Genomic DNA, 25,571 nt, shown 5'->3' on the forward strand with positions numbered 1-25,571 from the left:
CCAAGAGTCCTGCTGTCTCAGGCAAACGTTATTTTATTCCAAGGTATAGAATATAGATTTTCTCTCATCCAAAAAAACCAACCGTCAAAGAGGTGTTAAATACAGGAACGGGGGGTATTGCTCAGACACCACCAGCACTAAGAATGGTGGCTGCTCTGGCAGGGGTAGAACGTCAGTCGAGTGAACAACCAGACAAATACAGCCGGCCGGTGGCAGGTGAAAGGTAAAATCACAGGTGAACTGATTAAGAAACAGGATGGAAACCGCTTCTCTCAAGGTGAAAACATACAGGCAGAGCAGACTGGCATCGAGACAAAACCACCCTCGTGGTGATAGGTGAAGACACAGCCGGACCACTCACCCTGTGAGTCAATTCTCCCCCTGCCACTGGAAGATATAGTCCAACATATTAATGCCGAGGCTGAAACCCTGCGGGTGAAGAAATACAGGCGGCCTAGATGACAATGCAACTGAGGCTCACCCCTGCAGTGGGGGAGGGATGAAACAGGCGCACTGGTTCACACTTGGAAGTCAACTCCATAGGATGAGTAACAGCTACGTGTGAAATGGGTAACAGCAAGACAGACTCCCATGTGAGATGCTGGTTACTGAAAGCTACAGGCAAACTGAGCAAAGAAAACCCCTCTTCTTTTGGCTGGGGGTGACAAAGCAACAGGTGAACCGGGGTAACTACAGGATTCACACTCCCTGCAGCCATGGTGGGTGAAAGAACAGGCAAGGTGGTTGAACAGCCAGACAAAATCCTCCCTCTTGGCAACAGTGAAGCAGCTGAACATGGTCATCCCATGAGTGTGCTAGGTGAAAAAACTACAGGTGAACCGGTTAGTGATGCAACTCCCAGCAGCAGAGGGAGAATAAATACAGGCAAGCAACAGGATCTAAAAACTACAGGCAACTGGATAACAATGAGACTAATACCCCCCTCTTTAGGGCAGCAACAATTGCAGGTGAGACTGGCCCTCAAATCCACGGTGAAATACATGGGAGGATCCTGTTCAACACCACGACGATGGTGCTAACCACCGACAGAACCAGGTCACAACGTGACTTGGTTTCTTCCCACATCAGTGCTGCATAGAGGCAGAAGGAGGATCAAACACTGTAACTGAAGTCCTCCTCCCACCGGTGATGGGTACAGGCAGAATCCTTTCATACCACATCTCTAATTCGCTCTTACTTTGGTGGAGGAAATCGAACTACAGGCAGCCCTGGTGAATGACGGGAGCTACCCCTCCACGTGGGCAGTGGGTGAAAGTTACAGGCAACTGGTGACCAAACAGTACTCGGATCCCTTCTTCACAGTGATGGCGAGTGAGAAGACAGGCGGAGCAGACAAGAGCACAGAGTCCTCCCCACGATGGCGTTGGATACAGGCAGACAGTTCAATCATATGCCCTGAAGGGCCTCCCCAATGAGGAGAACAATCTGGGGGGCCCAGAGCTGGCCATTTTGGGGGAGAACAGGCAGAGGGGGCTTGACTGTACTTGCCGAGGTCACTTGACCAAGGAAGGGCCGTGTCCCTGGAGGGGAGAGAAGGTGCGGTGAGAGTCGTTCTCGGCAGGACCCCCCACCTCCTCGTTCCGCCCCACTCACCTCACGCTGAGCCGAGGGCCCCGCTGATCCGGGCGCCGGCGTCGGGGGGCAGGGCCAGCAGAGCCGCCTGGAACTCCGTGGGGCAGCGGGCAGAGAGATGCCGCAGCAGGGAGAGAAGGGAGACCTGGGCATCTGGGGGGAGCCGGGGGCGTTAGAGAGGAGAGGCGTCCTCAGGATCCCGCACCCCAAGGCAGGGGAAGGGGAGGGGGAGAGACACCCCTTCTTGCTCAGTGGCGGGATCCCCAGCCCCCTCCCTTTTGGACACCCCCCAACTTACCTGCCGGGAGACGGTCGGTTCCCAGGACAGTGCTACTGGCACGCACCACCTCCCCCACCTGCTGCAGCACCTGTGGGGGGGACGGGGAGGACAGCGGTGAGACCCCGATACCCTCATCCTGTCACCCGCCGGAGAACCCCCCCATCCCCACCCCCAAAGTCACCCCCCACTTGAAAGGGAGACACCTCTCTGCACAGTGTTCCCCCCACCAACTCCCTTAGTCACAGGGATTTAACCCTCCCAAACCTCCAGATAAGAGCCCCCAAAAGACTCCTTGTTCCTGGAACAGGCCCCCCCCCCAGATCAGTCCCCATCACCCACGGGAACAGGAGCCCCCCATGGGGCGGTACCTGCTGGGGGGCCTTCTCGTACAGGAAACCGATGCAGCGGAAAACGGTTTTATTCTCCTCAAAATCCTCCGTGAGGGGCAGGGAGCGGAGCAGGGCGGGGAACACCTGGGGGCAGACCCCGTTAGACAGACCCCCAGCTAGCCCCCCGGCCGGCTGGGGCCAGCTCCCCCTAGAGAGGAAAGGCTCCGCCCCACCAGCCAGCGCCCCTAGAGGAAAGGCCCCTCCAGCCAGCGCCCCCTAGAGAGGAAAGGCCCCGCCCCCTGTGCCCCCTAGAGAGACAAGGCCCTGCCCCCCACCAGCCAGCACCCCCTAGAGAGGAAAGGCCCCACCCCCTGTGCCCCCTAGAGAGGAAAGGCCCCACCCCCTCCAGCCAGCGCCCCTAGAGAGACAAGGCCGCCCCACCAGCCAGCGCCCCTAGAGAGACAAGGCCCCACCCCTCCAGCCAGCGCCCCTAGAGAGACAAGGCCCGCCCCACCAGCCAGCGCCCCTAGAGAGGAAAGGCCCCGCCCCCCACCAGCCAGCACCCCCTAGAGGGACAAGGCTCCACCCTCCGCCCCGCCTAGAGGGACAAGGCCCTGCCCTCCGCCAGCCAGCACCCCCTAGAGGGACAAAGCCCCACCCCCCAGCCAGCGCCCCCGAGAGAGGAAAGGCCCCACGCCCCCTAGAGAGGAAAGGCCCCGCGCCCCTAGAGGGACAAGGCTCCACGCCCCCTTCCCCGCCCCCCTCCTGCCCCCTCACCTGGCTGAGGGGCAGGGCCTGGGGCTGGCTCAGGACCATGCGGGCGACAGCCCCACAGACGTTGTCCCGGACGCGGGCGCTCGGCTCCTGGGCGCTGCCCCCCGCCAGCAGGGCCAGGACCTTTGGGTAGTGTCTGGGGGGAGGGGTTAAGGAAAAGGGGGGCAGGGAGGGGCCCTCCCTCCACTCCACCCCCCTCCATGCCCCCCGTGCCTGCGCCGTGGGTCAGGATACGGGAGCAGGGCCTCCCCGCCGTGCTCGGCGAGCACCCCCAGCGCAAAGACGCCGTTGCTCCGCACTTCGGGGTCGGCGTCCCGGGCGGCCGCCAGGAAGGGGGGAAGGAGCCGGGGCACAAAAGGGGCCGTGGCCCGGCCCAGCCCCCCCAGCGTCTCCGCCAGCGTCCCCACGGCGAAGGAGCGCTCGGCCACCGAGCAGCTGGGCTTCTGGGGGGAGAGCGAGGGGGGCCCGGGGTCAGCGGGGGCACAGCCGCCCGGGGTCAGTGGAGCAGAGGAAACCTGCCTGGACCCGGAGCGGGGGAAGGAAATGGGAGAAGGGGGAACTATCCCGGAGGCCTGGGTCCCCATGGGGAGTGGGGTCAGAAAGGGGGAACCAGCCCAGACACCTGGGTCCCCGTGGAGAAGAGGGAACGGGCCCGGATGCCTGGGTCCCTGGGGGTGGGGGGGCCACAACGGGGGAAACCATCCTGGACACCTGGGTCCCCATGGGGAGTGGGGTCAGAAAAGGGGAACCGGCCCTGATGCCCGAGTCCCCATGGGGGGGGTGCAAAGGGGGAACCAGCCCAGACGCCTGGGTCCCCGTGGAGAAGGGGTGGGGGGAACCGGCCCGGACGCCTGGGTCCCCGTGGAGAATGGGTGGGGGGAACCGGCCCGGACGCCTGGGTCCCCGTGGAGAGGGAGAGAGAGGAGGGGGAACTGGCCCGGATGCCTGGGTCCCTGGGGGGGGGGGAGGGAAACCGGCCCGGATGCCTGGGTCCCTGGGGGGGGGCGGGGCGAGGAACAGGCCCGGATGCCTGGGTCGCGGGGGGAGCACACACACACTCACCATTTTGTTGAGCAGCAGGGGCAGGAAGCCGGCAAAATACGGGGCGAAGGCGTCGCCCCCTGCGGCAGTGGCCAGAGCGGGGATCCCCTCCCCCGCGTACTCCAGCAGCATGGAGTCGTACTCCGCCTGGGGGGAGTGGGGGTGAGCCCCGCTACACCCCCCAGCACCCCACAGGCCCCGCCCTGCCCCCCAAACTCCCCCAGAGCCCTCCACCCCCATGGCCCCCCAGAAACCCCAACAATCCCTCCAACCCCATCCCCAAATCCCCTGCCCTACCCCCCTAAATCCCCCATCACCCCCCAACCCTGCACCCCCCATGGCCCCTCAGAACCCCAACCCCAAATCCCCTGCCCTCCTAAATCCCCCATCACCCCCACAGCCCCCATGGCCCCTCAGAACCCCCAACCCTGCCCTCCCTAAACCCATCACCCCCACAGCCCCTCAGAACCCCAACCCCAAATCCCTGCCCCTAAATCCCCATCACCCCCAGCCCCACAACCCCGACTACCTCTCCAACCCTCAGCTCCCAAATCCCCCACCCTGCAGCTCCCACCCCCAACAACCCCAGAGCCCCATTTCTTCCTCCCTCGGCTCCATGCAGCCCCACAGAACCCCCCCAACTGCCCCCCCTCACCTGTTCTTCATCCTCCTCATCTTCCTCATCCAAGCCATCGTCCTGGCAGGCCGTCTGGGGAGAGAGCTCAGTACTGGGACCCCAACCCCCTCCCAAAACCACCCGGTCTTCTCCTGACCCCGTGTCCTACCCCCGCCAGCCTCCCCGCCGAGCCCTCTACGTTCCACCCTCCCAGAGGGGAAAGGCCCCGCGTCCCCCCCCACCCCCCCTGGCCGGTACCTTCCTGTCCAGCACGGCGCGAAGGGCCCCGCAGAGCTCGGCCAGGCGCCCCGGGCTCCGCCGCGCCTCCTGCCGGCAGGCGCTGAGCACCGCGCCCAGCGCCTCCAGCACCGCCATGGCTACCAGCCGCTCCCGCTCCCGGTGCACGGCCCGCGCCATGGCCGGCAGCGCCAGGCCCAGCAGCCGCTGCAGCGCTGGGGAAGGGGTCAGTGCGGGCTGCGAGCTTCCCCACGGTGCCCCTGGCACCCCGCGAGCTCCGCCCTGCCCGGGCTGAGCTTCCCAGCAGTGCCCCCCGGCCCTGCCCTGCGAGCTTCCCGCCCTGCCCCGGGGCTGTGAGCTTCCCCCACGGTGCCCCTGGCACCCCACGAGCTCCCGCCAGCCCTGCGAGCTTCCCACCCTGCCCCGGGGCTGCGAGCTTCCCACGGTGCCCCTGGCACTCCGCCAGCCCTGCGAGCTTCCCGCCCTGCCCCGGGGCTGCGAGCTTCCACCACCGGTGCCCCAGGCACCCCGCGAGCTCCCGCCCGCCCTGCGAGCTTCCCACCCTGCCCCGGGGCTGCGAGCGTCCCCCCCGGGGCCCCTGGCCCCCCGCGAGCTCCCGCCAGCCCTGCGAAGCTTCCACCCTGCCCGGGGCTGCGAGCTTCCCCCACGGTGCCCCTGGCACCCACGAGCTCCCGCCAGCCCTCCGAGCTTCCCACCCTGCCCGGGGCTGCGAGCCGCCACGGTGCCCCTGGCACGCGAGCTCCCGCCAGCCCTGCGAGCTTCCCACCCTGCCCCGGGGCTGCGAGCTTCCCCCACGGTGCCCCTGGCACCCCGCGAGCTCCCGCCCGGCCCCGGGGCTGTGAGCTTCCCCCACGGTGCCCCTGGCACCCCGCGAGCTCCCGCCAGCCCTGTGAGCTTCCCGCCCTGCCCCGGGGCTGCGAGCTTCCCCCACGGTGCCCCTGGCACCCCGCGAGCTCCCGCCAGCCCTGTGAGCTTCCCACCCTGCCCCGGGGCTGCGAGCTTCCCCCACGGTGCCCCTGGCACCCCGCGAGCTCCCGCCCTGCCCCGGGGCTGCGAGCGTCCCCCCGCCGTGCCTCTGGCACCCCGCGAGCTCCCACCAGCCCCCGCCCCTGCCCCAGGGCTGCGAGCTTCCCCCACGGTGCCCCTGGCACCCCGCGAGCTCCCGCCAGCCCTGCGAGCTTCCCACCCTGCCCCGGGGCTGCGAGCTTCCCCCACGGTGCCCCTGGCACCCCGCGAGCTCCCGCCAGCCCTGCGAGCTTCCCGCCCTGCCCCGGGGCTGTGAGCTTCCCCCACGGTGCCCCTGGCACCCCGCGAGCTCCCGCCCTGCCCCGGGGCTGCGAGCTTCCCCCAGCAGTGCCCCTGGCACCCCGCGAGCTCCCGCCGGCCCTGCGAACTTCCCGCCCTGCTCCGGGGCTGCAAACTTCCCCCCCGGTGCCCCTGGCACCCCGCGAGCTCCGCCAGCCCTGCGAGCTTCCCACCCTGCCCGGGGCTGCGAGCTTCCCCACGGTGCCCCTGGCACGCGAGCTCCCGCCCTGCCCCGGGGCTGCGAGCTTCCCCCAGCAGTGCCCCCCGGCCCTGCCCTGCGAGCTTCCCGCCCTGCCCCGGGGCTGTGAGCTTCCCCCACGGTGCCCCTGGCACCCCGCGAGCTCCCGCCCTGCCCCGGGGCTGCGAGCTTCCCCCAGCAGTGCCCCTGGCACCCCGCGAGCTCCCGCCAGCCCTGCGAGCTTCCTGCCCTGCCCCGGGGCTGCGAGCTTCCCCCACGGTGCCCCTGGCACCCCGCGAGCTCCCGCCAGCCCTGCGAGCTTCCCACCCTGCCCCGGGGCTGCGAGCTTCCCCCACGGTGCCCCTGGCACCCCGCGAGCTCCCGCCCTGCCCCGGGGCTGCGAGCTTCCCCCAGCAGTGCCCCCCGGCCCGGCCCTGCGTGCTTCCCGCCATGCCCTGGGGCGGTGAGCTTCCCCCACGGTGCCCCTGGCACCCCACGAGCTCCCGCCCTGCCCCGGGGCTGCGAGCTTCCCCCAGCGGTGCCCCCCCTTCCCCAGCCCCCACAGGCTCCCCCCCTGCCCCCAGCAGCTCCCTCAGCCCCGCCGGGGGGGGTCCCTCCCCCAACTCACCGGCGGCGTGGGGCTCGGAAGGGTCCCGCTCGCAGACCCGGTGCAGCGCGATGCAGAACTGGCCCAGGGCTTCGTAGGCGGCTTTCCGGACCCCCGGGTGGGGGAACTGGAGGGAGGGGGGGAAGTTGAGGGGGGGGTCACAGCTCCCTGCTCCCCCCATTACCCCATCAGCTCCCCACAGAGCATCGCCCCGGATCAGCAAGGAAAGGGATAACCCTGAGCCCCCCCCTATCGCTAACCCCCACTGCCCCCACATCCTCTCCTCCCCAACCTCGCCCAATCCCCAGACCCCCGCCGCTACCTCCAGCAGCTGGAAGACCTCCGGGACGCAGCTCTCCAGGTAGGGCAGGAAGGCGACACTGGGACAGACGGACGGACGGGTTAGGGCCCCCAGAGATACGGCCCCCCAGCCCCCTCCCCAAGACCCCCCCCAATACCTGGCGTTTGCCGCGATCTCCCCCAGGGCGGCGCAAGCGTCCTCCTTCTCGTCCACGTAGGCACTTTCCACGCTCAGCCTGGGGGGGGCAGGGTCAGACGGGGGGGCCCCTCCTTCACTGGTTACAGCCCCCACCTCCTCCCAACGGCCCCCCGCCCCCTCAGCCCCACTGGCCCCCATCTCCAGCCCCTCAGACTCCACCCCACCCAGGGCTCCCCTCCCCTGCCCGGGCTCCCCAGCTTTGCCCCCAGCTCCGCCCCCCCCATACCCGAACAGCTCTTCCTCCTCCTCCTCGTCGTCCTCCCCGTCCAGATCTTCCTCCCCCTCCACCTCGGCCTCCTCCTCCTCGTCCTCAAACAGCAGGAAGGAGCTGGTGTCCCCGGCGGGGGGCTGGGGGCGACGGGGGCAGGTCATCACACGATAGGGGGCATTTCCCCTTCCCCCAACACCCCCCGGTGCCCCCCAGCCAGAGTCCCTTCCCCCCCTGCCCCGGCTTGCGGGAGCACCGCTGGGGGGAAGCTCGCAGCCCCAAGGTCCCCTCCTCCACCCAGCCAGCAGGGGCATGGCGGGGGGGAGGGGCACTCCCTTGCCCAAGGCATGGCCGGGGGATCGTGGTGGGGGAGGACAAAGACGCTCCCAGCCCAGAGGCTGGCCGGGGCACTCTTTGGGGGGAAGCTCGCAGCCCCGGAGGAAAGGAGGCCGGGAAGTCCCGAGGCTGGCCGGGGAACTGTTTGGGGGGAAGCTCGCAGCCCCGAGGCTGGCCGGGGCACTGTTTGGGGGGAAGCTCGCAGCCCCGAGGCTGGCCGGGGCACTGTTCGGGGGGAAGCTCGCAGCCCCGGAGGAAAGGAGGCCGGGAAGTCCCAAGGCTGGCCAGGGGCACTGTTTGGGGGGAAGCTCGCAGCCCCGAGGCTGGCCGGGGCACTGTCTGGGGGGAAGCTCGCAGCCCCGGAGGAAAGGAGGCCGGGAAGTCCCGAGGCTGGCCGGGGCACTGTTTGGGGGGAAGCTCGCAGCCCCGAGGCTGGCCGGGGCACTGTTTGGGGGGAAGCTCGCAGTCCTGGAGGAAAGGAGGCCGGGAAATCCCAAGGCTGGCCAGGGGCACTGTTTGGGGGCAAGCTCGCAGCCCCGAGGCTGGCCGGGGCACTGTTTGGGGGGAAGCTCGCAGCCCCGAGGCTGGCCGGGGCACTGTTTGGGGGCAAGCTCGCAGCCCCGAGGCTGGCTGGGGCACTGTTTGGGGGCAAGCTCGCAGCCCCGGAGGAAAGGAGGCCGGGGCACTGTTTGGGGGGAAGCTCGCAGCCCCGGAGGAAAGGAGGCCGGGAAGTCCCGAGGCTGGCCAGGGCACTGTTTGGGGGGAAGCTCGCAGCCCTGGAGGAAAGGAGGCCGGGAAGTCCCGAGGCTGGCCAGGGGCACTGTTTGGGGGGAAGCTCGCAGCCCTGGAGGAAAGGAGGCCGGGAAGTCCCGAGGCTGGCCGGGGCACTGTTTGGGGGGAAGCTCGCAGCCCTGGAGGAAGGGAGGCCGGGAAGTCCCGAGGCTGGCCGGGCACTGTTTGGGGGCTCGCAGCCCCGAGGCTGGGCGGGGCACTGTTTGGGGGGAAGCTCGCAGCCCTGGAGGAAAGGAGGCCGGGAAGTCCCGAGGCTGGCCAGGGGCACTGTTTGGGGGGAAGCTCGCAGCCCCGAGGCTGGCCGGGGCACTGTTTGGGGGGAAGCTCGCAGCCCCGAGGCTGGCCGGGGCACTGTCTGGGGGGAAGCTCGCAGCCTGGAGGAAAGGAGGCTGGGAAGTCCCGAGGCTGGCCAGGGGCACTGTTTGGGGGGAAGCTTGCAGCCCTGAGGCTGGCCGGGCACTGTTTGGGAAGCTCGCAGCCCCGAGGCTGGCCGGGGCACAGTCTGGGGGGAAGCTCGCAGCCGGAGGAAAGGAGGCCGGGAAGTCCCGAGGCTGGCCGGGGTACTGTTTGGGGGGAAACTCGCAGCCCGACGCTGGCCGGGGCACTGTCTGGGGGGAAGCTCGCAGCCGGAGGAAAGGAGGCCGGGAAGTCCCAAGGCTGGCCAGGGGCCCTGTCTGGGGGGAAGCTCGCAGCCCCGAGGCTGGCCGGGGCACTGTCTGGGGGGAAGCTCGCAGCCCCGAGGCTGGCCGGAGCACTGTCTGGGAGGAAGCTCGCAGCCCCGAGGCTGGCCGGGGCACTGTCTGGGAGGAAGCTCGCAGCCCCGACGCTGGCCAGGGCACTGTTCGGGGGGAAGCTCGCAGCCCCGAGGCTGGCCGGGGCACTGTCTGGGGGGAAGCTCGCAGCCCCGACGCTGGCCAGGGCACTGTTCGGGGGGAAGCTCGCAGCCTGGAGGAAAGGAGGCCGGGAAGTCCCGAGGCTGGCCGGGGCACTGTTTGGGGGGAAGCTCGCAGCCCCGAGGCTGGCCGGGGCACTGTCTGGGGGGAAGCTCGCAGCCTGGAGGAAAGGAGGCCGGGAAGTCCTGAGGCTGGCCAGGGGCACTGTCTGGGGGGAAGCTCGCAGCCCCGACGCTGGCCAGGGCACTGTTCGGGGGGAAGCTCGCAGCCGGAGGAAAGGAGGCCGGGAAGTCCCGAGGCTGGCCGGGGCACTGTCTGGGGGGAAGCTCGCAGCCCCGAGGCTGGCCGGGGCACTGTCTGGGGGGAAGCTTGCAGCCCTGAGGCTGGCCGGGGCACTGTGTGGGGGGAAGCTCGCAGCCCCGACGCTGGCCGGGCACTGTCTGGGGGCTCGCAGCCCAGGCTGGCCGGGCACTGTTTGGGGGGAAGCTCGCAGCCCCGAGGCTGGCCAGGGGCACTGTTTGGGGGGAAGCTCGCAGCCCCGAGGCTGGCCGGGGCACTGTCTGGGGGGAAGCTCGCAGCCCCGAGGCTGGCCGGGGCACTGTTTGGGGGGAAGCTCGCAGCCCCGAGGCTGGCCGGGGCACTGTTTGGGGGGAAGCTCGCAGCCCCGAGGCTGGCCGGGGCACTGTTCGGGGGGAAGCTCGCAGCCGGAGGAAAGGAGGCGGGAACTCACCACGAGGCCCTCGGTGGATTTCAGGGAGTACAGGAGCAGGGTGGTGATCCGGGGCAGGTGGGGGGCCAGCTCATCCCCCATGGCACAGGAGAGCGCGGCAAAGAGACTGTACCTGGGGGGAGATGGGGGTCAGGGGCTGCAGGTCGGGGGGGGAGGGGCACCCCCCGGGGGAGGCTGGGGGGTCACTCACGTGCAGCGCCGCAGGTCGGGGTCGTCCTGCCCCTCGGCCAGGCCCAGCCCCAGCTGGCAGCTCTCCTCCGCCAGGGGGCCCAGAGCCTCTCGCCCCAGCGCCCGCACCAGCACCCCCAGCGTCTCTGCGGGGGAGGGGAGCGTCAGACACCGAGGCTGGGGGGGGCGGGTCAGGACACTCACCCACGGCCTGGCACTGCAGGGGGCGCTGTTCCTGGGGGGCGGCAGGGGCAGGGATCGGGAGGGCGGGGTCACTCACCCACCCACGCCCTGGCACTGCAGGGGCGCTGCTCCTGGGGCGGCGGGGCAGGGATCAGGGGAGGGTGGGCTCGGGGTCACTCACCCACGGCCTGGCACTGCAGGGGCGCTGCTCCTGGGGCGGCGGGGGCAGGGATCGGGGCGGAGGGGGTCACTCACCCACGGCCTGGCACTGCAGGGTCGCTGCTCCTGGGGCGGCGGGGGCAGGGATCGGGAGGGCGGGGGTCACTCACCCGCGGGGAGGGGCGGGAGGTTCACTCACCCACAGCCTGGCACTGCAGGGGGCGGCGGGGGGCAGGGATCGGGGAGGCGGGAGGGGGTCACTCACCCACGGCCTGGCACTGCAGGGCGCTGCTCCTGGGGCGGCGGGGGCAGGATCGGGAGGGGCGGGGTCACTCACCCACGGCCTGGCACTGCCGGGGGCGCTGCTCCTGGGGCGGCGGGGCAGGGATCGGGAGGGGCGGGGGTCACTCTCCCACTGCCTGGCACTGCAGGGGCGCTGCTCCTGGGGTGGCGGGGGCAGGGATCGGGGAGGGGCGGAGGGGGTCACTCACCCACGGCCTGGCACTGCAGGGGGCGCTGCTCCTGGGGGGCGGCGGGGGGCAGGAAGCGACGAAGCTGCTCCAGGACGTGGGGCAGGTAGGGCCCCATGGCGCGCTGGGCGGCCGAGGCTGCGACGGACGGACGGACACGGAGTCAGATGGACCCACGGACCCGACCTCGGGGAGCTGCTGAGTGCAGGGGGCTGGGGATGGAGGTGGGGTCCAAGGGGAGCCACTCGCCATTGGCCCCTAAGAGAGTGTGTGGGGAGCTGAGGGGCGTAACTCACCCATGACCCCAGGAGACCATGGGGACGGTTCGGGGGGGGGTATCACTCACCGGTGGCCCCAGGGGACCGTGGGGGACGGTTCGGGGGGGGTCACTCACCGGTGGCCCCATGGGGACCGTGGGGGGGGGGGCGGTTCGGCGGGGGTGTCACTCACCGGTGGCCCCAGGGGACCGTGGGGGGCGGTTCGGGGGGGTCACTCACCGATGGCCCCCAGGGCGCTGATGGCCAGTTCCTTGGGGCGGGGCCCCCCCGGGCCGCGCAGGGTCCCCAGCGTCTGCTCCATCAGCACCGGCAGGAACGGCTCGATCCCAGCTCCTGTGCGACGGGAGGTTACAGCCCTGCCCGGACGCCTGGGTTCGGGGAGGGGAGGGGGGGGGGCTCCTCAGCCGGGGGTCAGGGCACTGGGGTGTCCCGGATGCCTGGGTTCTCCAGCAGGCAGGTAGGGGAATGGGGTGGTGCACCCGGACCCCTGGGTTCCCCAACTGATGAAAGAAGGGGGTGACCTGGACGCCAGGGTCCCCCAGCCAGGACGGGGGCGGGGAGCTGTCCCGGACGCCAGGGTCCCCCAGCCAGGACGGGGGCGGGGAGCTGTCCCGGACGCCAGGGTCCCCCAGCCAGGACGGGGGCGGGGAGCTGTCCCGGACGCCAGGGTCCCCCAGCCAGGACGGGGGCGGGGAGCTGTCCCGGACGCCAGGGTCCCCAGCCAGGACGGGGGCGGGGAGCTGTCCCGGACGCCAGGGTCCCCCAGCCAGGACGGGGGCGGGGAGCTGTCCCGGACGCCAGGGTCCCCCAGCCAGGACGGGGGCGGGGAGCTGTCCCGGACGCCAGGGTCCTCACCGAGACTCTCCACGAAGTTCTCCAGGGCGTAGTAGGCCTTGGCCAGGTGCCCCCCCCGCGCCAGCTCCACCCCCTCAAGGTAGGACAGCAGCAGCGGCAGCACCTCCCCTGCATAGGCCGTGATGTCGGGCTGGGGGGTGGGTGGGGGAGAGTCCGTCAGAGCCCCCCCATCACCGCTTACGCCAGCCCCCCTTCCATCCACCCTGCCCCCCAATCGCCCCGTGACCCTCCAGTCGTGCCTCCTTACCCCAGCCCCCCTCCCGATTTCCCTGTAACCCCCTGGTGCCGCTTCCTTACCCCAGTCCTAGCCCCCCAATCTCCCCTCCCTGCCCCGGCCCCGTCCCACCATCCCTTGACCCCCCCGCTCCCACCCCCAGCCCCCCTGACCTGCAGGTTCTCCGAGAACTGCCCCAGGGCGAAGAGGGCTGCGCTCCGCACCACCAGGCTCTCGTCGGCCAGCGACCGGCAAATCACCCCCAGCAGGGCCTGTAGGTGCCTGGAGGGCAGAAGGGGCCAGTAAAGGGCCCCCGAAAACAAGCCTCCCTCCCCCGATCGCAATGGGCTCTGCCAAGCATGTGTCCTATGCCCCATAACGCCACCGGTGGCGATTCCCCTGGGGGACAGGACAACGCTGTGTACCCAGCCCCCTGCTGCTGAGTCCAGCGGCCCCCAGAGCAGAAATGGCCCCCCCAGCAGGATTCACCCCCCACATGAAGTCAGCACCCCACAGCGTGCCCCCCCACAGCTCCCCCGGGGAACCGCCCACCTGGTGCGGATGTGATCGCCGCAGCCCTCGGCCAGCACCGCCACCACCATGAGCCCGGCCTTGCGCTCGTAGGGCTGGGGGCTCCGCAGCGCCGGCTCCAGGTGCGGCATCTGGGGGGGGCCAGAAGAGATTGGGTTGTTACCTGCCCCCAGAGCCAGCCACAAGCCCCGCCCCACTCCAATGGCCCCGCCCACACCTCCAGCCAGCCACAGGCCCCGCCCCAGTCCAATGGCCCCGCCCCCTGCCCTGTCCCTCCCCTCCAGCCAGCCACAGGCCCCGCCCCAGTCCAATGGCCACGCCCCCTGCCCTATCCCTCCAGCCAGCCACAGGCCCTGCCCCAGTCTAATGGCCATGCCCCCTGCCCTGTCCCACCCCTCCAGGCAGCCACAGGCCCCGCCCCACTCCAATGGCCACGCCCCCTGCCCTGTCCCACCCCTCCAGCCAGCCACAGGCCCCCCCATGGCCCTGCCCCCAGCCAGCCCCACCCTATGGCCCCAGCCAGCCTGCCCCAGCCCTACCCCCAGCTGGTCCCACTCCTGCCATGTCACTGGCCCACCCCACAACCAGCCACAGAGCCTGCCCCCAGCCAGACCCCACCCCTGCCCTCCAGCCAGCCACAGGCCTCGCCCCCAGCTACAGTCCCGCCCCCCAGGCACTCACCAGCTGGGGAAAGAGTTTCTCAGGGGGCAGGTGCAGGGCCAGCATGTCGATCACCTGGGGGGAGAAATGGGGGTGATAACGGCTCTGGATTCCCCCCCCCCATTCCAGCCAGGGGCACCCTCTCCCCGGGCTCCTCAGCCCACCCCCAGTGCGGGGGGCTTACCTGGGCAGCCACATGTTTGGGGGTCTGGGCCTCATCCCCCTCGTCCTCGCCCTCCTGGTCCTCGGCGTCCAGCTGTCCCGGGGGGGGCTCCGCGCTCAGGATGGGGAACAGGGCGTCCAGCACGGGGGGCAGCAGCCGCTGCTTCAGCACAGCCTGCGGGGGGTAGAACCTGAGCCCCGAACCCGCCCCCACGCCAGCCGGCCCCCCCTTGTTCCTCCAAGCCGGCCCCCCCGAACCCCGATCCTCACCCCCCCGAGCCCACCTACCTTGCCCCGCAGTTTGATGAGGAAGCTGAGGGCGGAAAGCGCCTTCACCCGCAGTGCGTCCCCCAGCGCCCGGTTCGACGCCACCTGGGGAGAGGAGCAACCGTTGGCAGTGCCCGGACACCTGGGTTCCCCGCTGGGGGAATGGGGCTCATGGAATTGCCTGGGTTCCCCAGAAGGGATCTCTGTAACCCTGTGAAGCTGCGTGTGCGTTCAGGGAGTTGCCCGGATGCCTGGGTCCCCCTGCGGAGGGGGTGGGGGCTCACGGCCGCCCAGACGCCTGGGATCCCCGGCTCACCTCCAGGCAGAAGCCGACGACGTCAGAGAGATGCTGGACAATGACTGAGACCTCACTCTCCATCAGCTCGTCAAAAACCTCCATGGCTTCGCTGGCGTGCACCTGGGGGGGGGCGGACACACTCTGGTCAGGGGGCCTCGACATGCCATATAACCCTCCCAGCCCCTCCCCCATGCCAGTGCCCCCCAATAACCCCCCCCCTCACCTCGTTAACAGGAATCAGCTGCCTGACGGCCGAGATAATCTTCGGGACCAGGGAGCGCGTGAGATTCTGGGGGGTGGAGACAGAGACAGGATGAGGGGGAACCCCCGAGACACAGGGATCCCCCCCATCTCCTGGAGGGAATGGCTGGGCAAGTCAGGGGATAGAGGGAAGGGGGTATCGGGGTTGGGGGATCGGTGGGTTCCGGGGAACAGGGCACGGTGGGGGACAGATAGGAGGTCCGGGGGCTCTGGTGAGGGGCTCAGGAGGAATGGTGAATTCTGGGGTCTGTGGAGTTGGTGAGGGGCTCTGGGGCGCGTGGGGAAGGCAGGGGCAAGCAGGGAGCTCGGGGGACGGGACGGGGCTCTGGGGTGCGTGGGGAAGGTGGGGGCTCAGGGGATGGTAGGGCCAGGCCGGGCTCAGGGGTGCATGGGGAAGGTGGGGGCTCAGGGGATGGTGGGGCCAGGCCAGGGCTCAGGGGTGCATGGGGAAGGTGGGGGCTCAGAGGATGGTGGGGCCAGGCCGGGCTCAGGGAGATGTGGGGAAGGTGGGGGCTCAGGGGATGGTGGGGCCGGGGCTCAGGGGTGCACGGGAAGGTGCGGGCTCAGGGGATGGTGGGGCCAGGCAGGGGCTCAGGGGTGAACGGGGAAGGTGGGGGCTCAGGGGATGGTGGGGCCAGGCAGGGGCTCAGGAGATGTGGGGAAGGTGGGGGCTCAGGGGATGGTGGGGCCAGGCAGGGGCTCAGGGGTGCACGGGGAAGGTGGGGGCTCAGGGGACGGTGGGGCCAGGCCGGGGCTCAGGGAGATGTGGGGAAGGTGGGGGCTCAGGGGATGGTGGGGCCAGGCAGGGGCTCAGGGGTGCACGGGGAAGGTGGGGGCTCAGGGGATGGTGGGGCCAGGCCGGGGCTCAGGGTGCACGGGGAAGGTGGGGGCTGAGGGGATGGTGGGGCCAGGCCAGGGCTCAGGGTGCAGGGGAAGGTGGGGGCTCAGGGGATGGTGGGGCCAGGCAGGGCTCAGGGTGCACGGGAAGGTGCGGGCTCAGGGGATGGTGGGGCCAGGCAGGGGCTCAGGGCGCACAGGGAAGGTGGGGGCTCAGGGGTATGGTGGGGCCAGGCAGGGGCTCAGGGTGCACGGGGGAAGGTGGGGGCTCAGGGGATGGTGGAGCCAGGCCGGGGCTCAGGGGCGCACGGGAAGGTGGGGGCTCAGGGGATGGTGGGGCCAGGCCGGGGCTAAGGGAGATGTGGGAAGGTGGGGGCTCAGGGGATGGTGGGGCCAGGCAGGGGCTCAGGGAGATGTGGGGGCTCAGGGGACGGTGGGGCCAGGCCGGGCTCATGGAGATGTGGGGAAGGTGGGGGCTCAGGGGATGGTGGGGCCAGGCAGGGGCTCAGGGAGATGTGGGGGCTCAGGGGACGGTGGGGCCAGGCCGGGCTCAGGGGCGCACGGGAAGGTGGGGGCTCAGGGGATGGTGGGGCCAGGCAGGGGCTCAGGGAGATGTGGGGGGCTCAGGGGGACGGTGGGGCCAGGCCGGGGCTCAGGGGCGCACGGGGAAGGTGGGGGGCTCAGCGGGCCGGTGGGGCCAGGCAGGGGCTCAGGGAGATGTGGGGGCTCAGGGGGACGGTAGGGCCAGGCCGGGGCTCAGGGGCGCACGGGGAAGGTGGGGGGCTCAGCGGGCCGGGGCTCACCAGGTGGTCGGAGCCCAGCCCAGCAGCCATGGCCGCCAGCCCCCGCAGGCTGTAGTACAGCGCCCCTGGCTGGCCGCGCTGGCCCAGGGCGCTGTGGAAGAGACGCAGCAGGGCGCTGTAGTGGGGGGCGAAGGCCTCGGGGTCCGACTCCAGCGCCGAGCTCAGCACCAGCAGCGAGATCTGCAGGGGGGAGATGTGAAGAGGGAGACCCTGTGGGTCAGAGCCCCCCACCTACCCACTCCCCAAATCACAGCCCCCCACCTAACCCCACCCACCACCCCTGCAATCACTGTCCCCTGATGCCCCCCCCTTCACCCTCAACCCCCAGCTGGCCTCCCCCAGATCGGAGCCCCCCAACCAGACCCCCAGAACCAGCAGCTCCATCGACCGGGGTTCGGGGTTTGAGCGACAGCCTGGCCCTGCCCGAGCCCCAGAGCCCCCCGTACCTGGCGGTGGTGGGGGTCGGGGCCGCGCACCCCCTGCTGGATGAGCTGCAGGAGCTGGGGCCAGCGCTCCAAACCCTGGTGCCTCAGGAGCAGCGCGGCCAGCTGGGCCAGGGCCACCGAGACCTGGTGCCTGGGGGGGAAGACATGGGTGGGGGGCACGTTGGATAGAGGAGGGACCCAGGAGGGGTTTGGGGGACACCCACACTGTTGGGAATTGCAAGGGGAATGGGGGGTCAAGGGGCTCTGGGGGTTGCAGGGATGGAGACACAGGGCAGTGGGAGCTAGGGGGGATGGGGACAGGGGTCCCGGGGCTGCAGGGACCGGGGGGGGGGGCAGGAGAGGCCTCCCCAAATCCTTCATTTCCTGCTGGAGAGGAAGGGGGCTGCAGAGGGGACTGTGGGGCAGCGGGAGGGGGAATTGCCCTCCAAAACTCACTCGGCTTCCTGCTGCAGGGCTCCCAGAACCAAGCTCTTCAGCCTGAGAGAGAGAGGGAGAAGCGGGGGGGTCAGGCACAGTGAACCCCAGCCCCATCAGACAGGGAGGGGGGACCCCTCGCACCCCAGCACCCACCTGTCCTGCTCCTCGGGGTTCAGCTTCCGCCAGTGCTTGGTGAGACGCCGGCGCAGGAGCACAGCTGCCAGCTGCCGGATCTGGGGGGCAGAGAGCGGGGGAGGTCAGACAGGGGATGGCAAGGGGAGGGCTCCCCTACAGGGGAGGGGTCAGACGAGGATGGGGATCCCCTAGGGGACCGGGGTCACTCACCTGGGGGTCCGGGGCCCCTGCCAGCAGCTGGCAGAGCTGGGGGGCAGAGAGCGGGGGGGGTCAGACGAGGGGATGGGGATCCCCTAGGGGAAAGGGGTCACTCACCTGGGGGTCCGGGGCCCCTGCCAGCAGCTGGCAGAGCTGGGGGGCCGAGAGCGGGGGGGGGGTCAGACAGGGGATGGCAAGGGGGAGGGGGGCTCTCCTACAGGGGGAGGGGGTCAGACAGGGGATGGGGATCCCCTAGGGGAAGGGGGTCACTCACCTGGGGGTCCAGGGCCCCTGCCAGCAGCTGGCAGAGCTGGGGGGCAGAGAGCGGGGGGGTGTCAGACAGGGGATGGCAAGGGGGAGGGGGTCAGACAGGGGATGGGGATCCCCTAGGGGAAGGGGGTCACTCACCTGGGGGTCCGGGGCCCCTGCCAGCAGCTGGCAGAGCTGGGGCAGCACCTCGGGGTGTCTGAAGGCCTCACGCAGCTGGGCCGTGGCCTGGGGTGGGGAGCAGAGATTGTCAGGGGGCCCCAGCTCCCCTTTCCCAATACCCCCGCAGCCCCGCCCCCCCCGGACTCCTGGGTTCTCCCCCCACCTGCTGGATCAGGGCGTTGTCTGGCTGCAGCAGGTCGGACAGGACCCGGCCCAGCCCGCCGGGCTCCATCGCGGGACGGGGGGGGCCGCAATGGGGGCTCAGGCCGGGGGGGGGCGGCGGCTCAGCAGCCAGCGAGTCCCGCACAGCAGCACGTGGGGGGAGCAGAGAGGAGCAGACGAGTCCCGGCTTCCGGGAGACAGAGCGGCCCCAGGCCCCGCCCCTCCGTGGCCCAGGAAGACTCAGCGCAGCCCCGGAGAAAAGCCGGGGGTTAACCCCTTCGGCGCCGCACAGCTGGGGGCCAGGACTCCTGGGTTTTCTCCCCAGCTCTGGGAGGGGAGTGGGGTCTAGTGGGTCAAAGGGGGGGGGGCAGGAGCCAGGACTCCTGGGTTCTCAGAGAGGAGTAGGGTCAGGGAGCTGGGACTCCTGGGTTCTCTCCCTGGTTCTGGGAGAGCAGTGGGGTCTAGTGGGTTAGAGCAGGGGGGGCAGGAGCCAGGACTCCTGGGTTCTCTCCCCAGCTCTGGGAGGGGAGTGGGGTCTAGTGGGTCAAAGCAGGGGGGGCAGAAGCCAGGACTCCTGGGTTCTCTCCCTGGTTCTGGGAGAGCAGTGGGGTCTAGTGGGTTAGAGCAGGGGGGGCAGGAGCCAGGACTCCTGGGTTCTCTCCCCAGCTCTGGGAGGGGAGTGGGGTCTAGTGGGTTAAAGCAGGGGGGGCAGGAGCCAGGACTCCTGGGTTCTCTCCCTGGTTCTGGGAGAGGAGTAGGGTCAGGGAGCTGGGACTTCTGGGTTCTCTCCCTGGCCCGGGGAGGGGAGCAGCATCCAGACCCCTGTGTTCTATCCTCGGCTCTGGGAGGGGAGGCGGGACCCAGGACTCCTGGGTTCTATAGACACCTCCACACTAATTTTTATTAACAAAGTTTATTCCGAAATCTGTAAAAAGAAATCATCAGAACCAACCAAATCAAATAAAAATAAAATAATCAATCGCCCCAGCCCCCCCCCGCGACCCGCAAACCCCCTATATATATCAATAGCACTACAGATGTCTGCACGCAGCCAGCAATGGGGGTGGGGGGTTGCGGGGTATAGCCCCTCCCCGCTGAGGTCTCTGGGACACTTTGCCAGCCCTACATGGGATCCGCTCTCCACTAGATCCTGACCTCCCTGTGATCTGTGCCACCAAGAGGAGATCTTACTAGGCAATCCTGCTTGCCATGGGAGGGATCTACTTCCAGCCCCATGTGGGATCCAGTTGATCTGGGGAAGCCTCCAGGGATCCAGCCAATTGCCCATAGTGGATCTACTCCTCCCCACCAGGGATCTCATCATAGGATGTGCTCCCAGCCCCACAAGGAATTTGGCCTCCCTCTGCTAGCATCCTACCGGGGGATCCAGCTATCTGTAGGGGCCCATCCCCAAGAGGGGAGCCAGCTGACTGCAGGGGATTCGCTTCCACAATGGATCCACTCTCAACCCCACATGGATCCAGCAGATCTGCCAGGGATCCACAATCTGCCCTAACCACATGCAGGGATCTCACATGGGGATCTACTTGCAGCCCCACATGGGATCTGCCTGTGCCTCCCCCTTTGGGAGGGATCCACTTCCAAGCTTTACCCCCTGAGGGAATCTCACGGGGATCCAGGGAACTGGACACCTTGCCCCCTCCCCCCTCAAGGGGTGAGTCTTGATCTGTCGGACTGGCCCCGCCCTTGGCCAGTCAGTCCATTCCCATCACCTGATTGGCCAGTTATCCTGACCAATAGGAGTGGAGTAGCTGGTCCCCCATCCCGGCCCACCCACTGGCAGTGAACTGGTCAGTTAGCTGATCATCCTACCCAATGAAGGGCAATGAGGGAGGTGGGGCAAACTTTAATGGTGCCCTGTGACTGGCCAGACATTTCAGCCAATAGGAGGGTAAGATCCTTAATGGTCCCAGTCAATGGGAGGGGTGCTTTTTAGGGTTGCCATCTTTTGCCATGCCGGCCAATTGGCTGAACATCCTGGTCAATGGGAGGGGAGCTCTTTAACAGTCCCAGCCAATGGAAGGGGAGCTCTTTGGAGGATCCATAGCTGCTGACTGGCCAGACATTACAGCCAATGAGAGAAGAGATCTTTAAGAGCGCCATCTTTATCCACCAGCTGGCCAAGCATCGTGGCCAATGGGAAGGGAACTCCACAGAAGCCCCAGCCAATGAGAGAGATCTTTAAGGGAAGTCATATTTAACCGTGCCCACCAGTTGGCCAGCCACCATGGCCAACTGGAGAGGGTCCCTCAGTCCATCTTGAGGTTGACGTAGATGTAGCGGATAAACTTGAGCGAGGCGAAGAAGGAGACGGTGCCCAACATGAGGAAGAAGACGTAGCCGGTGAGAAGGGAGTAGCCGAAGAACTCCACGGTCTGCACCGCACCCGACATGTTGGAGCGGCGCGAGTAGTAGAAGACGGAGTAGAGGAAGATGAAGACGCCGGTGGAGCCGGCGCTGAGCACTGAGCGCCACCACCAGCGGTAGTCCTCGCCCGAGAGCTGGAAGTAGGTGAGGGCGATGGAGATGCAGGCGCCTACGCTCAGCAAGATGGCGAAGACGAAGAAGAGGATGCCGTAGAGGGTGTACTGCTCCCGGCCCCACACTGTGGCAAAGATGTAGTAGAGCTCCACAGAGATGGCACTGGAGGATAAAAGAGAGACAGGGTCAGTTAGGGGGCAGAGGTGGGATCCCACTGTTTGGGGGCTCAAATAGGCTGGCCGGAGAGGTGAAGGGATGTGATTGGCTCATGCCAAGGAGGTGATGTCATCATGTGCCCAAAAAACAGGAAGTGGAAAGGGCAAGACAGGATGTGGCATCCTCGGGAGAAAGTGACATGACTGTCTAGGTAAGAGGAAGCAGGAAAACGAAAGTGCCAACCCATGAGGCTGGTAGTGGCAGGGTGAGGTGAGACAGGAATCAGTGGCGCCTCCTATGGACAGCATGGCAGACAGGAAGTGGAGGGGGTGCTCACTGGATGGGCAGGAAGTGAGGTAGCAGGCACACAGAAAGCGAGGGGGTGGGGCTCACCTGAAGGGCAGGAAGCCCCCGATGGTCATGTGCACCAGCGTGGCCTTGTACCAGGGCTGTGGTGGGATCTCGCGGGCGATGTTCTTGGTGCGGCAGGGTGCGTCGAAGGGGCCGGCCCGGTTCTTGCCGAAGATGCCCCCGATAACGGTGAGGGGGAAGCCCACCAGCAGCCAGACCGTCAGCAGCAGCAGGATGGTGGTGGCCGGCAGGGCCTGCGTCGAGCCATTGGCCCAGTGCACCGAGTTCACCACGCTCCACGTCACGAAGAAGGGGGCTGGGAGGATAGGGGGCAGATCAGAGGGACCAAAAAGACCCAGACCATCTTCCCCAAGGGACCATAGAGCCTCCCCAAGGGAGACCAGAGAGACCCAGACCATCTTCCCCAAAGGACCATAGAGCCTCCCCAAGGGGTACCAGAGGGACCCAGACCACCTCCTCCAGGGGACCAAGGGGCTTCCAAAGGGGGACCAGAGAGACTCTCTCTGCTTCCCACCGGAATCATAGAGACCTCCCTAGAGGGACCAGAGAGGCGCAACCTATCACCCCTAGCAGGCCATAGAGACTCTACACATTTTGCCCTAGGGGTGAGGGGCCAAAGGCACTTTGAAGAAACAGAGGGGACCACACAGACCCACTCGGTGCACCCAACCCACCTACCCTGGGCAAGAGGACCCCCGGGGGAACCTGGGCAGAGATGGGGGGCTCCAGGGCCTCACCGGAGAAGAGGCTGGTGGTCAACACGATGTTCCAGACCCAGCGCTCGCCCCCGACCTGCCGGTAGAAGTTGCTGGAGACGTAGCCGGAGATGCAGCAGGTCAGGGCGTAGAGCAGGATGGCGGCGGAGTTGATGGCGCCGTGCCGGTGGACGTTGAACATGCCCAGCAGGGCCATGGCGATGATGCCGGTGCCTAGTGCCAGGAACTGGCTGCCCACGCCCAGGACGGCGCAGAGGAGGCTGCGGCAGGGCGGGAAGCGGAAGACATCGGTGTGGATGATCTTCCAGCCGTTGTCGCCCTGGTCGAAGTCGTCCCCGGAGGAGGAGGAAGCTTCTTCGTCCAGGTTGTACCGGGCCAGGTCGTTCTTCAGCACCCGCATGAGGATGACCACCACGAAGCCCACCAGAAGAAAGACCAGCACCATGGAGTTGATGATGGAGAGCCAGTGGATCTCCAGGGTGCGGGGGAAGAAGCCCCCATCATCCCCCCGGCCCCGCCGCTCCCCCCGCCGCTCCGAGGCCGTCTCAGACCAGCGGACACTGTAGGTGTAGGTCAGGGAGAGGGGCCCAGGCCCATGGACGTCATCCAGGCTGTGCGGCTTGACGTCCCGCACGCTGACATTGGCGTAGATGATGCGGTCGCCATTCCACTCCAGGTGGAAGTCCAGGTGGGTCCACAGCCCGATCTTGTGGCTGTGGGGCAGAAAGCCGCTCTCCTCCATGTACCCCACGAACCCTCGCAGCGGGATGTCGTCCACCACGAACTCAAAGTAGTACAGCTCCTCAATGGCCTGCCGCAGGCGCTCCACCTGCCGGGAGACAGACGGGGTAGGACCCAGGAGTCCTGGCGCCCAGCCCCTCCTGGTCTTTCCCACTAGACCCCACTCCCCTCCCAGAGCTGCGGACAGAACCCAGGAGACCTGGCTCCCAGGCTCTAGCGACTAGACCCCACTCCCCTTCCAGAGCCAGGGACAGAACCCAGGAGTCCTGGCTCCTGATCTGAGCTCCCAGGCCCTGTTCCTGGGACTGAAGCTAGCTCCTGCTCTAAACCCATCGACCCACGCTCGCCCTGCTTGATCCAGGGATGGGACCCAGGCGTCCGGGCCCAGTCTACCTGATCCAGCGTGAGCGTCTTCACGCACAGGACCGTCTTCTCGACGCTCTCTCGGAAGCGGATCTGATACATGGACTCGGCCATGCGGTCCCCGTCCAGGACCTCCCCGAGGCTCAGGCTCTTGTGACGGATCTTTTCCGGAGAACACACGGGCAGCTGGTAGTAGTGGTAGGTCTCCTGAGGGTTGTGGTAGGGTCCCACCTTGTTGACGTAGAGCACAACGGGGTCCCCAGGCTGATAGTGGGTCTCGGAGGAGCCCGGGGGTGGCCAGGCCAGCAGGAGGAGCAGCAGCCAGGGCTGGTGGGGTGCCATGGGGTGGGCAGGGAAGGGGGAGATGGGACGGGGTCTGGAGAAGGAAGGCAGGAGACAAGGGAAGAGAGGAAGTGAAGCCAGGTCCTCAGGATGCCTGGGTTCTCACCCACCAGGGATGGTCAGCACCCAATGCCAGAGCCCCCCAGCCACGCCCTGCGGTGCTTTAACCATTGGGTATCCCTGGATCACGCCAGCCCGTGCTCCTGAGACCCCTGCCCCACACGCCCACCCTGGTGCCAGGCCTGATATACTCAGGATGCCCACAAGCCGGACCCGAAATTGGCGTGTAAGACACCCCTGGCGAACGAGCCTAGACGAAGGCCTGGGGATTCGCTCCTCTGACCTGTCTCATCCCAGGGGCACCAGAGACTGACAACGCGCCCACGGTGCCAGCTCGGGGGGGCCCATCAACCCGAACGCCCCTGTGGTGCCCACACTCGAGGGGCCGGAGCTCCTGAGAGCCCCGAGGGCGGGATGAAGTGGGGGGTTCAGACTATTTTGTGTTCAGACAGCACGTGCCTCAGTTTCCTTGGATCTCTGGAGCCTTCTACACAGATGCCTGCCCCGCCCCCTCGTTCTTCGAGCAGCACCTCGGGGAAACTGAGGCACGCATGCTACACATGGAAAATATCCTGAAAACAACCCACCCGGCACACAGGGGCCAGGGTCCTCGCGCCCCCTCCCTGCTGACTCACCCCCCCTCAGCCCGGGGTCCTCGCGCCCCCTCCCCCCACTGACCCCCGCCGGGGTCCTCGCGCCCCCCCCACTGACCCGCCCCGCTGACCGCGCCTGCCGCCTGGAGGGTCCCGTGGCCCCGCGCCGGCAGCGGGTAGCCCTAGCAGCAGGCAAACAGCCAGACAACTGCACCCAGCCTGGGGGCCTCGCGGCTCCGGAGCATCCTACCCGGCGCCTGATCCTCGGGTCCCCCCGCTCCGCTCCCCGCCGCCGCCCGGCCCCCCCAGGCCGCCTCCCCCAGACTCGCACTAACAGGGCGCGAAGCCCCCACCGCCGGGATCCCTCCCTGGGCGGAGCCAGGGACCAAAACGCGCCGGGGTCCTTCAGGCGATCGCCAAGACAGCCCGAGCCACGTCCGTCCCCTACTTCCGCCCTCAGCGCCCCCGGCGGGCTTCGTGCCCACAGCGTGACATGCATCCGGCGCCTGAGAGGGCCCGGCCCCGCCGGCGAGCAGGCTCTTAAAGGGCCAGGCAGCTGTTTCCAGGAGGGTCAATGTTAGGGGGTGCAGGGCAGCAAATGGGGAGGGGGCAGCTGGTCTCTCCCATATAACGGTCCCCTACACACCCCATTATCCCACAAATTAAGAGCCCGAAATTCCACATTGGCCCCAATATAACCCCCAATTTCTCAGTGGCCCCCAAATTGAACCCCCAAAATCCCAAGCGCCCCCAAAACAACCCATTTCCTGAGTTTCCCTCAAGTTGATTTCCATTTCCCCAAATTAAGAGACCCCCAAACCCCAGTGCCCCCCAAATTCAAAGCCCCAAATACCATATAAGGACCCCCAATTTCTCAGTGACCCCCAAATTGAACCCCCAAAATCCCAAGGGCCCCCAAAACAACCCAATTTCTGAGTTTCCCTCAAGTTGATTCCCATGTCCCCAAATTAAGAGACCCCAAAACCCCAGTGCCCCCCAAATTCAAAGCCCCAAATACCACAGTGTCCCCCATATAAGGACCCCCAATTTCCCCAAAGTTGAGCCCCATCGCCCCCCATATTGAGACCCCCAAACGGCCCCCAAACCTCACTGCCCTCCAAAGTAAGAGACACAAATACAACAGTGGCCCCCATATAAGGAACCCCCTTTTCTCAGTGCTTCCCCAAATGGAGACCCCCTTTATGAGCCCTACAGATGCCCCATTACCTCCTCAACTTAAGACCCCTCCAAACTCCTTAGTGTCCCTCCACTGCCTCAGTGGCTCCCCACAAATGTGGGCTTTTTTGTGGTCCCCCAAATAAGTCCCCGAATGCTCCACCGTCCCCCAGATTTC

The 25,571-nt window shown here is 67.8% G+C and overlaps 2 protein-coding genes across 6 annotated transcripts; both read right to left on the reverse strand.

Annotated features, from left to right (window-relative positions):
• Positions 1–20: 20 nt before the first annotated feature.
• IPO4 (importin 4) lies at positions 21–18,598 on the reverse strand. Of its 2 annotated transcripts, XM_039499194.1 has the most exons (31): positions 18,374–18,598; positions 18,190–18,276; positions 17,602–17,681; positions 17,467–17,508; positions 17,032–17,161; positions 16,586–16,765; positions 14,908–14,973; positions 14,703–14,804; positions 14,408–14,491; positions 14,142–14,294; positions 13,979–14,032; positions 13,319–13,428; positions 12,940–13,048; positions 12,553–12,682; positions 11,917–12,030; positions 11,441–11,557; positions 10,630–10,753; positions 10,440–10,551; positions 7,707–7,828; positions 7,440–7,517; positions 7,304–7,361; positions 7,003–7,108; positions 4,892–5,085; positions 4,673–4,726; positions 4,039–4,164; positions 3,211–3,419; positions 2,980–3,112; positions 2,242–2,346; positions 1,892–1,961; positions 1,615–1,746; positions 21–1,541 (listed from the first exon to the last, which is right to left on the reverse strand). In XM_039499194.1, the coding sequence occupies exons 1-30, from the start codon at positions 18,440–18,442 to the stop codon at positions 1,616–1,618; spliced, it is 3,249 nt and encodes a 1,082-aa protein (XP_039355128.1). In that variant the 5' UTR covers positions 18,443–18,598; the 3' UTR covers positions 21–1,541; position 1,615. The 2 variants fall into 2 exon arrangements, 1 of the variants encoding a protein (XP_039355128.1); XR_005587936.1 differs by lacking the exons at positions 21–1,541; positions 3,211–3,419 and having other exon boundaries at positions 1,679–1,746.
• Positions 18,599–19,396: 798 nt separating this feature from the next.
• On the reverse strand, positions 19,397–25,543 carry TM9SF1 (transmembrane 9 superfamily member 1). Of its 4 annotated transcripts, none has more exons than XM_039499413.1 (5): positions 25,445–25,543; positions 23,253–23,598; positions 22,140–22,947; positions 21,424–21,697; positions 19,397–21,036 (listed from the first exon to the last, which is right to left on the reverse strand). In XM_039499413.1, exons 2-5 carry the CDS (start codon positions 23,562–23,564, stop codon positions 20,643–20,645), a joined length of 1,788 nt encoding a protein of 595 aa, XP_039355347.1. In that variant the 5' UTR covers positions 23,565–23,598; positions 25,445–25,543; the 3' UTR covers positions 19,397–20,642. The 4 variants fall into 4 exon arrangements, with proteins under 4 accessions (XP_039355347.1, XP_039355343.1, XP_039355346.1 ...); XM_039499409.1 differs by lacking the exon at positions 25,445–25,543 and adding an exon at positions 24,553–24,704; XM_039499412.1 differs by lacking the exon at positions 25,445–25,543 and adding an exon at positions 24,336–24,434.
• Between the last annotated feature and the right edge of the window lie 28 nt (positions 25,544–25,571).

This window comes from Mauremys reevesii, linkage group 13 (assembly GCF_016161935.1).
Source record: "Mauremys reevesii isolate NIE-2019 linkage group 13, ASM1616193v1, whole genome shotgun sequence".
Taxonomy (NCBI): Eukaryota; Metazoa; Chordata; order Testudines; family Geoemydidae; genus Mauremys; species Mauremys reevesii.